The sequence below is a fragment of the Salvelinus alpinus genome, chromosome 21 (assembly GCF_045679555.1).
Source record: "Salvelinus alpinus chromosome 21, SLU_Salpinus.1, whole genome shotgun sequence".
Taxonomy (NCBI): Eukaryota; Metazoa; Chordata; class Actinopteri; order Salmoniformes; family Salmonidae; genus Salvelinus; species Salvelinus alpinus.
Genome location: NC_092106.1, coordinates 16,353,387 through 16,366,869, shown reverse-complemented (window position 1 = coordinate 16,366,869; position 13,483 = coordinate 16,353,387). Strand labels below are relative to the sequence as shown.

The 13,483-nt window shown below is 42.1% G+C and overlaps 1 protein-coding gene across 2 annotated transcripts in view; it reads right to left on the bottom strand.

Moving 5' to 3' along the window:
• The window catches only part of LOC139547913 (schwannomin-interacting protein 1), a 385,387-nt gene that overhangs the window by 44,385 nt on the left and 327,519 nt on the right, over positions 1–13,483 (bottom strand). The window contains exons 1-2 of one of the 2 annotated variants that reach the window (XM_071357098.1): positions 7,462–7,990; positions 54–887 (exon numbers count right to left, since the gene is read on the bottom strand). In XM_071357098.1, the coding sequence (XP_071213199.1) occupies positions 54–887; positions 7,462–7,467 (840 nt within the window). In that variant the 5' untranslated portion in view covers positions 7,468–7,990. Of the gene's footprint in view, positions 1–53; positions 888–7,461; positions 7,991–13,483 lie in introns of those variants that run through there. The other variant, XM_071357097.1, reaches the window with a different exon arrangement.

Genomic DNA, 13,483 nt, shown 5'->3' with positions numbered 1-13,483 from the left:
ACACACACACACACACACACACACACACACAGACGAGTAAAGTCTCCACTCACTGAGGTGTAGGCGGTCTTTCCCAGGCTGTGGTTGTGATTGAGGTTCTGGTTCTCCTGCTCTCTGCTCTGCAGCCCCGCCAGGTGTCTCTCCAGAGCTGCCCAGTCCATGGTGGGCAGAGACTCTTCCTCCACAATCTCCTCCTCTCTGTATCCCCCCCTCCGTCCTCCTATTCCCCCTCCTCCACCACCACCCCCTCCTCCAATGCCACCTCTGCCCCGGCTGGAGCGCCTGTAGCTGGGCTTGGTGGCCCCCGTGCCCCTGGGTAGGGGCCTGGTAGGGGAGTGGGGCAGGATCAGGTTGCCATTCTGTTTCAGTTCCTCAGGCACGGCAGCAGCGAAGGTGGCTGTGTGTCCACTGTGAGTAGGAAGGGGTGGAGGTTTCACATCCTGGAACTCCTCGGCCAGGCTGCGGCTGTTCACTGGCTTCCTGAAGCCTCCGCCAGGTGCCCCTATCCCCCCCACAACTCCACCCTCCTCCTGGCCACGGGGCTGCTGGGAGCTGTAGTCGTCCCCGTACTCGCTCTTCCACTCCTCGATCACCTTCTTCTTGTACTCCTGGTAGTCCTCATCCTCCTCATAGTCCTCATCCTCCAGGGTTGCCAGATCCATGGAGGGAGAGGATTTGTAGTCCTCTTCTAAGGTTGCCAGTTCCAAAGATGGGGAGGATTTGTAGTCATCTAGGGTTGCCAGTTCCAGGGAAGGGGAAGACTTGTAGTCTGCCAGGCATGCCAGGTCTAAGGAGGGAGAACAGGGTGTCACCTTGTTGGAGTTGGACTCGGAGCTGGAGCGACTGGAGGCGTCGCTCCCCAAGTCCATGCCATCCTCCCGGTAGTCCTGCAACAGAGGGAGAAAGAGGGATGGAGAGAAAGGCGGGAGAAAGAGGGATGGAGAGAAAGGCGGGAGAGAGAAGGAATGGAGAAAAATATATCAAAATAGAAGTAAGAAAGAATGAGAGTTGGAAAGAGAATTTATAATAGTGAGAGAAAGATAGAGGTTGAAAGAGAGAGAGGGAGGGGGGAGAGGAAGAGAAAGACACACAAACAGAGAATTTAGGGAAGTGTGCACACAGAGATTACTGTTGTGGTTTGAGACCAACAACCACAAAACACTTCCTGGTAGAACTTCCTTCCTCTACATTCATTTCCTTGGCACCGTTTCAGTCCCTCTCTGACGCACTCTCTCCTCTCCTCCCAGACTCACTCTCTACTTCTTCTGTTTATTCATATCTGAGGTTTGCATCGTGACAGCTGAACCAGAGAGAGAGAGAGAGAGAGAGAGAGAGAGAGAGAGAGAGAGAGAGAGAGAGAGAGAGAGAGAGAGAGAGAGAGAGAGAGAGAGTGATTTATCCTATCATCACATATTACACACATCTTCTCAAAGATGCCACAAGCTGTGTTGTATTTCCTTATCTGTGTCTTTGGCAAAGTCATCCCAACAATATTGGTCAATGTAAGTATTACCAATCTCTTTCTCCAATCGTCCAGAGGTGAATGACACTGGCTGACATTGTGCCATGGCTCTATATATAGTATACATTGCAGTGGCTGTGAGTGACTTAAAACAGATGAGTCCAGGGTGGCTGTCTGACCTTGACTGTCTGCAGTGTGAGGCACAGTGTGTGTTGCTGTTGTTGTCCAGTGCCAGAGCAATCACTGTCTGATTGATTACCAACTTAATGAAAATGCCCGTCTTGTTTATGGGCCTCCACAAATCTCAGCGTGACCTGAACCTCTTTGAGTGTTTTCACCTCTTTTTTCATCGGCTGCATTAACATAGCGCCTGGCATCACTTTAAAAAGTTCATGAAAAACAAGCAGCAGGAACTTATTCAGAGTCACAACCGGAAAAACACATTGTTGCGCATCCAACACACTAAGAGTTATTGATTGATGATGATTATTGTCCATCAAGAGGATTTTTTTTCTTGTGGCCAGTTAGTTTTGAAATACACCAAAGAATGGGACTCATAAAGTGTTGATTAAATGAGTGTCATACATTTGAATATAATTTGCATACCCTGACATTAAAAACAATCAATGCAACCACCAACATAGACAAACACCTCACCAGTAACACTTTTTCCCCCAACCACATTCGGTAAAGATTTATCATAAAGGGATACGTAGCATGCCTAGCAGACACCCATAGATTTCCAATCATTGCGCTAACGCTAGCTAGCATTGACTCGCGAAACTACCGCTAACTTCCTTCATACTGGACACAAGGACATACAAATGGTATCCACAAGTTAATCTTAAATATCTGTTTATAAATATATAATAACAGTTAATATGCAGTTTAAATGCAGACCTGCATATGAAATTATACATGTAATCCGTTACACGTAAGGGATTACAAAAAAACGATACATGTAATCCGTTAAATAAACAGCAAAAATATTGTAATCAGATTACAGATACTTTTGAAAAACTAGATGATTACTTCGAGGATTACTTTAAATTCAGAAAGGATGTTTGCAAAAAAAATGTTGGGGAATCTTCTCTGTTTTCTCAATGACATTCAAATCAGCTTTGAAAATAGGAGCAAATGTACATTTGTTCAATGTGAGCGAGTGTGACCATAAATCAGAGACCACTATTATGACACACCAAATGTGTTTGATGGATCGCGGGAAAAGAGCTGAAATAGGCTTCTATAGGCTACAGTCCAAGCTATGTGTTCCAATGGTGCGACTGCTGTCGGCATCCAAAGATTATCCAACTTGAATAAACCCTTGGAGGTAAGGATGACAGCAGTATCTATGGCGATACGGATATCACTTATCATTGATATCTACATAGCGCATTGATGTGAATCACACTGCTGCTCTCTCATTTAGCTATTTGCGCCTTACGGATTGTGGTTGTTGTGGACGGCTGTTCACAAATCTAAATGTGTATTTGAACCCAATAATGGTTGAATTCAAGAAGTTTAAACTGCCTATCAAACATTGTTTTCGAAACCAGTGGACAACCACTGAAAAATGCGCTCTTGCAACAGCTACATAGTGCGGATCCCAGCCTATGGAATAAAAGTTAGGCTTTAAAAAAAAGGTGGAATCTGTAGTTGTTACATCCATTTTTGGATTTTTATATATATACAGTATCTATATATATACACATACACTACCGTTCAAAAGTTTGGTGTCACTTAGACATTTCCTTGTTTTCCATGAAAACATACATGAAATGAGTTGGAAAATGAATAGGAAATATAGTCAAGACGTTGACAAGGTTATAAATAATGATTTTAAATTGAAATAATAATTGTGTGCTTCAAACTTTGCTTTCGTCAAATAATCCTCAATTTGCAGCAATTACAGCCTTGCAGACATTTGGCATTCTAGTTGTTCATTTGTTGAGGTAATCTGAAGAGATTTCACCCTATGCTTCCAATTGGATTGGCTTGATGGGCACTTCTTACGTAGCATATGGTCAAGCTGCTCCCACAACAGCTCAATAAGGTTGAGATCCGGTGACTGTGCTGGCCACTCCATTATAGACAGAATACCAGCTGACTGCTTCTTCCCTAAATAGTTATTGCATAGTTTGGAGCTGTGCTTTGGGTCATTGTCCTGTTGTAGGAGGAAATTGGCTCCAATTAAGCGCCGTCCACTGGGTAAGGCATGGCGTTGCAAAATGGAGCGATAGCCTTCCTTCTTCAAGATCCCTTTTACCCTGTACAAATCTCCCACTTTACCACCACCAAAGCACCCCCAGACCATCACATTGCCTCCACCATGCTTGACAGATGACGTCAAACACTCCTCCAGCATCTTTCATTTTTTCTGCGTCTCACGAATGTTCTTCTTTGTGATCCGAACATCTCAAACTTAGATTTGTCTGTCCATAACACTTTTTTCCAATCTTCCTTTGTCCAGTGTCTGTGTTCTTTTGCCCATCTTAATCTTTTCTTTTTATTGGCCAGTCTGAGATATGGCTTTGTCTTTGCAACTCTGCCTAGAAGGCCAGCATCCCGGAGTCGCCTCTTCACTGTTGACGTTGAGACTGGTGTTTTGCGGGTACTATTTAATGAAGCTGCCAGTTGAGGACTTGTGAGGCGTCTGTTTCTCTAACTAGACACTCTAATGTACTTGTCCTCTTGCTCTTGTGCACCGGGGCCTCCCACTCCTCTTTCTATTCTGGTTAGAGCCAGCTTGCGCTGTTCTGTGAAGGGAGTAGTACACAGTGTTGTACCAGATATTCAGTTTCTTGGCAATTTCTCGGATGAAATAGCCTTAATTTCCCAGAACAAGAATAGACTGACGAGTTTCAGAAGAAAGTCCTTTGTTTCTGGCCATTTTGAGCCTGTAATCGAACCCACAAATGATGATGCTCCAGATATTCAACTAGCCTAAAGAAGGCCAGTTTTATTGCTTCTTTAATCAGGACAACAGTTTTCAACTGTGCTAACATCATTGGAAAAGGGTTTTCTAATGAACAATTAGCCTTTTAAAATGATAAACTTGGATTAGCTAACACAACATGCCATTGGAACACAGGAGAGATGGTTGCTGATAATGGGCCTCTGTACGCCTATGTAGATATTCCATTTAAAAAATCTGCCGTTTCCACTTACAATAGTCATTTACAACATTAACAATGTCTACACTGGATTTCTGATCAATTTGATGTTATTTTAATGGACAACAAAATGTGCTTTTCTTTCAAAAACAAGGACATTTCTAAGTGACCCCAAACTTTTGAATGGTAGTGTATATATCCATTGATTCTTGAAGAATATAATTTATAAATGCCTCATGAGCTTAGTTCAATTGTCACACTCCATGAGAACACAAAATATAAGCTTGTTTTTCTCCAATGTTCGTAAACATTGTAAATGTAAACAAACACTGTATAGCCTCATAACATTGTTAAAACAATAATTGTTATATCATGGATGATCAGTCCTTGCACCCATAGCTTTGTCTATTAATCTGAGAGGGGTTACATTTATCCAGGCCCATCCCTCAGCTTTTTACCAAAATATTTGTTAATTTGCTCCTTAAACAGCTGCATATTATCAAGATATCAAAGTGTCACCAACAAAAAGGTTAACAATGAGGCCTATAGCAAATGCAGCATATGTCATTCATTTCTCACATGTAAATAGCACTTTTTAGTACTGTTCAAAGCAGGCCATTCCAAGAGCAGCATTTATTTTTCAACTTGAATCAATGAGCCCAATCAGTCCTCCATGACAACAAAATCATAAACCACAGAGTAGGGCTGGCCAGTCCTTAGATTTGGGGTTAAGCTCAGGTAAAACAATTTTGCTAATCTATATTTCCATATTACCAAGTCCTATTCTTGATGATCGAGGGGCATAACATTAATTGGAATGACTTGAATCCTGATTGACTTTGGTTTTTAATGTAAAGATATAATTTAATTGTATTATTATATGTAGTAGAAAGTGATGGGTTAGAAGAAGCCTACATAACCAACCCATAAAGTAAAATGTAACATCCATATATGGCCAGCTATGTAAACTTTAACATTGATTTACCCTGCAACACGTTATTCAATTGGTAACATACATTATTGTCTTCTTCTAATGCCTCTCAAGGGGAAATTAATCTAAAAGTAACGGAAAGCAATTATTTAATTTCTTCTCACAGACCCAGACAAACCAGTATAATCTGGAGGGGGTCAGGCTGGCAACAGTCGAGCTGTTGGCAACAGTGGCTCACTGTAACTCGCACTCTCGCAAGATGGCAATGTTTCGTTACATTGATGTTATATTATACATATGGACTATTTTAATAAGGACAACATCTGAAAAGGGGGTTGACACACCGATTCATAGCTTGCACGTAGTGTCAATGTCGTAGTAGGCTAGTTGACGTCTAGGCGGGGGGCATAAACGCGCGTGCGTCCTGCACCTCCCCTCATATCTCCGAGTCCAGTCACGTTTATGATTAAGATTCGGGATCAGAATGTTGTGTAGCCTACATGTGACATATCGCCTACATGAAGTCACGAATCCTTGCGCAGACTTTCAAAGAGTGTAATCGGTCAATTTGCTACAATGTAGCAAACCTTACCAAAATGCTCATCAAAAACACCGGCTCTATCAGTGATCCATCCGGCCGCTGTTATTCGAAATTTCTCCTGCCATTCCACGATTATTCAAGGACGATTTTATATTAGCCTACTCTGCACATTATAAATAAGAAGATGGATAAGGGATCATGGCGTCCTTACTTTAATCTCCAGCCATTGAAGTAGGCTACCACCGTAGCCTATAGTGGGGAAACGGTGGGAATCCGTTTTAAATCTCAACCTGCGAGTCCTTAAAAGGGCAACGACTCCATTGGTGGAAAAGAGCGTAGCGTAGCCTCTATAACTATTCTAAAAGAAAATGAAACGGCTCTAGGCCTATCAAACACGTCGGAATTAAAGTGACGCTTCCAGTTCCTGTATTATCATATTAAAACAATTTTGGGTTCATTTGAGTCCGTGTAAAATGTGTAGCCTTATTATTTAAAGTGATTAAGAAGGCGAGAAATCCCGTCAGACAGCTGGGCGGGGGAGCAGTGTGGCCCGCTTTGGTTGATCCTCTCTGCGATTAACTTCGCAGCCTACACACTGGGTGGATTTGGCCACACAATACATGCAAATTGACAGCTGCGAGGAACCCCACCCCGCCAGCGATGCGAGAGTTTTGGATTTAAATATTGTATTGGAGAGGACACTGGCCACAATAATAAACACCTGTAATTTGTATGTAATTGTGAATAATCTACAACAACAGTTTTGCACTTGCTTAGTAGGCTAAATGGGCATTACATTTAACGCCCATGCCTCTTCTCCCAAAATCAGTGTCATTTAGGCTACCCAAAACACTGCTCTGTGCAATATCCTGTGTTCAGCTAATGCCAATTAATACAAACCTTTAATGCAGGTAAATATCAACTTCATAAACAGGTAGAGCGCACATAGCCATATGCTGAGTCATTCATCCTCAAATGATGTAATGTTCCTAAAAAAAAGTCACCGGAGAAAACCTCACTTCCCCCGGCAACAGCCGTGACAGAACCGCCCAATTTCACAACGCAGATGACAACCAAAATAACGACAGCACACTGACGACAGGGTTCCTATCAATAGACCACACTGCACTACATATCAATAACAAAGGTGTATCCCTCCATGGTTAGGCTGCTATAGGCTATTGAATAAAACAGCCTATATCCTAAAATAAACCAGCCCAGGCACACACTGTACTAACGATAGCCTACTAACCCTCAAACGCCCTATAGTAAAATGTCTAAATGACAGAAAACAGCCTATTCTAAATATATCTATTTTGACCGATGACCTATAGAAGACATGAAAGAAGGTAACGCAAATAGCCCAGCCTATGGTTTGCTTAGCCATAACAACAAACGCATCACCAATACTTACTGTCATTTTCTCTGTAAAATGTCTTTTCTCAAGACATCTTAAAGTCAATACCAGACAACAATTGTATCTTTATTTGTCAGTATAACTCGGTAGTTGGTGAGGATATTATCCGCTACCCGGAGATATTACAGAAAGCCGGTAAATTGTTGAGAACGTATGCCAGTCCAGTCATTGCTATGTGTGTATCCGCCGCGGAACTCGAGCACTCCCGAGGCTGGGTAAAAAAACACGCGTTAAAAAATCTAAAATAGATGCGTTAAAAAAATCCCCGATTTTGCGAGCGCCCTGGTCGCGGCTCCTCTCTTCTCTCCCGGTACAGATGTCAAACGTCGCTTCTACCGTTCAGTGCATGCACACACAGGCTCACACAATGATTGGCGAGAGAATGTGAATGTGTATCTCCCTCTGCGCGGTTTTATCGTCCGCACAAGTCAGCCTCACACATACTGTATCTCTGCTTTCCAGTGCACTCAACTAAACGCTCACACACATGCAAAGAAGCTCCCTGCCACAGCGGCGTCTCAACTTCTCAGCGCTCTATCGCAGCAGGCTGCTCTGAGGACAAACTGATGACAGAACAGTAGCCCTGCCTTCTGCACTCACTGACCTTGCGAATTGTATATTGAGGTAAAATGATAGAGAGAGAGAAAGAGAGAAAGTGAGCGAGATAAAAAAAAAATAGCCCAACACTATATCTAGTTGAATAATTCAAGATGCTCTGGTGTTCTGGGTAGGTTTGTAACAGTTTCTGTCACACTGTGACTACATAAGCTATAAGCACCCTTGTACATCTCAACAAATCTGCTGTCATGTCCTTTGTAGTTGAGGTCACTTGACTTTTCACAAGTGATTGAAGGCTTGTTAGTCCTATGTTGATGATCAAAAATATAAATCAAGTCTTCTGGGCAGAGCGTGTTTTGGCCCAGAGGGTTGTGGTCTGTTTTGTTACCAAGCTCTGGTTAGTCTCAGTCTTTTGCCAGACTGCCATGCAGTAGGGTGGCACTGGGCAGCACTGTCCACAGAATTCACTGGCTGTGTTTCAAATCACACCTTATTCCATATAGTGCACTACTTTTGGCTAGAGACCTCTGACATCTCATTCTCCATCTCACTTTTGGCCAAGGCCTATTCTCCATATAGTGCACTACTATCCAAAAGTAGTGCAGAATACCCACTGGACAAAAACTGGTTGAATCAAAAAAAAATCCAAGTAATTTCAACCCCCCAAATCTATGTGATTATGTCGAATCAACGTGGAAAACTAATTGGATTTGCAAAAAGTTCTCAACATAAGGGCATCTCGTCTTTTTTCACCGAACGTTTAACCTAGATCCAATGACATTGTGAAATGTTTTGTTGAGTTCACGTTGAGTTCACTTTAGTTGACAACTCAGTATACTTTTTTAAATATATATTTTTATTCAAGTTTTACCAAATGTACATCAATGTAAATACAAAGATTTTACCATATCCCTCCCTCCCTCCCTCCCTCCCTCCCTCCCTCCCTCCCTCCCTCCCTCCCTCCCTCCCTCCCTCCCTCCCTCCCTCCCTCCCTCCCTCCCTCCCTCCCTCCCTCCCTCCCTCCCTCCCTCCATCTACCCCCCAACCCCTCCAGTCCCTTCCCTACCTCTTCGCCCTCCCTCAGTTCCCCCACCTCGATTCCCTCCCTTCCAACCACTCACCCCAACCCCCTCCCAACCACCCACCCCAATCACCCCATATACCCAACCAACCCCACAACCTCCCTCAGTTCGGTCGTAGAAAACAACAATTCTACAGAGATATCACAACAAATGAACAAACAAACAAGAACACAGGAAAAAAATAAAAATTGTCTCACATACAAACAACTCAATACAGATTCAAGATAGAAAAAGTGGCACGACAAAACAGAAATAAATACGTAAATAAATTATCAGTAAACCTTAGACAAAGCTGCTTGGACTGGATAGCATTATATTGATGACTATACCTATTTTGTAATGACTACTGGTAATACCTACTGGGAAAAATTAAAGCATCTCATCAGAGGGGAGCCTCTGCAAGCCATTAAAGTATGATATAAATGGTTGCCATTTTCTAACAAATGTATCATTGGAACCCCTAAGAGAATACTTCATTTTCTCAAGCTTTAGGAAGAACATAAAATCGTTGAGCCATTGAGAAGTAGAGGGGGGCTGAGCAGACTTCCACTGGAGAAGAATTCTATGTCGAGCTAATAAGGATGTAAAAGCAACAATATCGTAATGTTTCGGGTCCAAGGAGAACAAGTCTTCTGGAATACCCAAAACAGCTATCAAGGGACAAGGCTGCAGGTTCATTTCAAGCACCTCAGATAAACATTTTAAAATAGAATCCCAGTAATTTTGTAGTTCAGAGCATTGAATGAACATGTGACTAAGGTCACAGGGTGAGACATGACATCTATCACATTTATCATTTATATTTGGATATATTTCAGACAATCTGGATTTGGAAAAATACACTCTGTGTAAAACCTTAAAGTGCATGAGACCAAGACGAGCACACAATGTAGTTAAGCCTACTCTATCAATCACCTCATCCCACCACTCCTTCATGAATTCAACACCCATTTCCCATCCCAAGCAGATTTAGTTTTGTTGGTGGAGTGTTTGTCCAATGACACAATACACAGATAGATCTGAGAAATTACTGCTTTCTGCCGAGGTAAGAGTCAATATGCCATCCCAGGGTTGGCAAGGGGGTGGAGCAGGGAAGCCAGAAAATGCCTAATTTGAAGGTAACAGAAAAAGTGAGATGGAGGCAAAGAGCAGTTAGAGGCCAGGTTGGGAAAACTAGAAAAAAATAAATGTACATATAAGTCTTGGAAGGACTTAACACATTTCCTTGTCCAGTGAGAGAAACCATTATCTATTAAGGAAGTGGGGGATACGTGATTCTTATCAATAGGACCCATAGTAGATGCAGAGGAGAATTTAAAATGCTGTTGAAACCGGTACCAAATCTTAAGTGTGGAAAGCACTACAGGATTGCCAGTTTAGCGAGGGGGGTGCTGGGAGAGAAGAGCAGAGCAAAGCAGGAAGAGAAGCAGAAATACAAGAATGTGCCTCTAGGTGGCACCATGGGGTATCTGGAACATGTAACCAGAATGGCAATTTCTGAAAGTTGGCTGCCCAGTAATAGTATAAAAAGTTGGCTAGTACAAGCCCTCCACTAAACTTGCATCTCTGAAGTAAAGATCTGCTGACTAGATAAATGTGGTAACAGCCTGATTGATTGACTTGGGATAGATTGAAATGGATAAAAGATTTTGGGTAAACTGTTCATTTTCAGTGAAGAGGCTACTCCGGGATGTTGGCCTTCTAGGCAGAGTTGCAAAGATAAAGCCATATCTCAGACTGGCCAATAAAAATAAAATATTAAGATGGGCAAAAGAACACAGACACTGGACAGAGGAACTCTGCCTAGAAGGCCAGCATCCCGGAGTCGCCTCTTCACTGTTGACGTTGAGACTGGGTGTTTTGCGGGTACTATTTAATGAAGCTACCAGTTGAGGACTTGTGCGGCATCTGTTTCTCAAACTAGACACTAATATACTTGTCCTCTTGCTCAGTTGTGCACCGGGGCTGCCCACTCCTCTTTCTATTCTGGTTAGAGCCAGTTTGCGCTGTTCTGTGAAGGGAGTAGTACACAGCGTTGTACAACATCTTCAGTTTCTTGGCAATTTCTCACATGGAATAGCCTTCATTTCTCAGATCAAGAATAGACTGACGAGTTTCAGAAGAAAGTCCTTTGTTTCTGGCCATTTTGAGCCTGTAATCGAACCCACAAATGATGATGCTCCAGATATTCAACTAGCCTAAAGAAGGCCAGTTTTATTGCTTCTTTAATCAGGACAACAGTTTTCAGCTGTGCTAACATAATTGCAAAAGGGTTTTCTAATGATCAATTAGCCTTTTAAAATGATAAACTTGGATTAGCTAACACAATGTCCCATTGGAACACAGGAGTGATGGTTGCTTATAATGGGCCTATGTAGATATTCCATAAAAAAATCTGCCATTTCCAGCTACAATAGTCATTTACAACAATAACAATGTCAACACTGTATTTATAATCAATTTTATGTTATTTTATTGGACCAAAAATGTGCTTTTCTTTCAAAAACAAGGACATTCCTAGTTAAATAAAGGTTAAATAAAAAATAAAAAACATTTCTAAGTGACCCCAAACTTTTGAATGGTAGGGTAAGTTCACTCCAAGGTATTTGAAACCAGAGCGACTAAGCTGAGAAGCCAAGTCTGTCTGCTGGAGCTGTAGCGCTGCTGGATTGATTGGGAAGCACTAACTTTTCTGGAGATTCAGCTTGTAACCAGAAAAGGAGCCAAAGTTCTCCAGAATAGAAAAGATAGAAGGTGAACAGGTTACAGGATGCCCGTAAAGCTACTGAAAGGGGCTCAATGGCACCAGCAAATAATAAAGGGGACAATGGGCAGCCTTGGCGTGTCCCAAGTTCCAGGGCAAAATAATCAGAACAGGTGTCATTGGTACAGACACTGGCCTGGGGAGACGGATCCATGAGCTAAGTTTGGCCTCAAATCCATTTTTTTAAGAATAGCAAATAGGTATTCCCATTCAATTCTGTTCAATTCCTTTTCTGCATCTAGGGAGATTACCATCTCAGGAGAGTTGGATAATTGTTTAGAATAAATCATGTTGAACAGCATCCGAATATTAAAAAATGAATATCTGTCCTGTATAAATGCGGTTTGTTCCTGTGATATGAGTTCTGTTAAGACTACTTCCAGACGCCTTGCTATACCCTTCACCAGCACATTTACATCCACAATAAGGCTTAGGGGCCTAAATGAAGAACAGGAAGTGGGGTATTTCCCCTTCTTAAGGAGAAGCGCTATTGAAATCTGTGTTAGGGTAGGTGGCAACGAGCCATGTTCAAGTGATTCATTATACATAGATAAAAGTAAAGGGGCTAACTTGGAATACAATTTCTTAAAGAACTCAGTTGGAAACCCATCAGGCCCTGGAGCCTTGCTGCTCTGCATTGACTTGATAGACTGAATAACTTCTTCAAGGCTGATAGGGGAATCAAGGTCATCTGCAGTTTCAACTGTGGGAGTCTCCAGTTCACCCAAAAATGTAGTCATATTGGCAGTATCTGATGGAAATTCAGACTTATACAGGGAGGAATAGAAAGATTTGAAGGTGTCATTGGTCCCCGTAGGGTCAGAAATTAAGCTATGAAAGGAATCTTTAATTTGGGGAATCAGACGGGTAGAAGCACTGCGTTTAAATTGGTGTGCGAGCAGACAACTTGCCCTGTCGCCATGTTCATAGTAGGTATCACATGAATGCAATAGTAACCTTTCTGCATCTGTAGTGGACAAGAGATTGAATTCATTTTGTAAATTCAAGCGTTGCTTATATATCTCTGGAGATGGCATCAGGGCATATTGATGATCTAAGTCAAGGATGGCTTTAGAGAGTTCTTCTAGTTCAGCTTACCGAGTTTTGTTTAAATGAGAAGAATAAGAAATCATTTCTCCTCCAAGATAGGCCTTAAGTGATTCCCATAAGAGAGAATGAGAGGTTGAGCTTGTTTGATTTGAAAAAAGAAAATGATCAACATAAGTGGAGATAACGTTATAGACATCAGACAGGAGAAGATCATTGAATCTCCAACAGAGAGGAGTACAAGTTTGTCCTGATAGGACTATGTCGAGCGCTAAAGGTCCATGGTCAGAAATTACAATGGGTGAATATTCAGAAGAGGTGACATTTGGAAGTAACTTTAGATCAATAAAGAAATAGTCAATACGAGATAAAGAATGGTGTACATGTGAAATGAAAGAATATTCTATTTCCTGGGATTCTGAAATCTCCAGGGATCTGTACACCCATTCTGAACCATACCATCTGAGAAGGACTTTGACATAGCAGAAGGAGACATAGTTCTGGGGTTGGAGCGGTCTAAAGCCGGGCTAATAACACAATTCAGATCCACGCAAATATCAAAAGATGG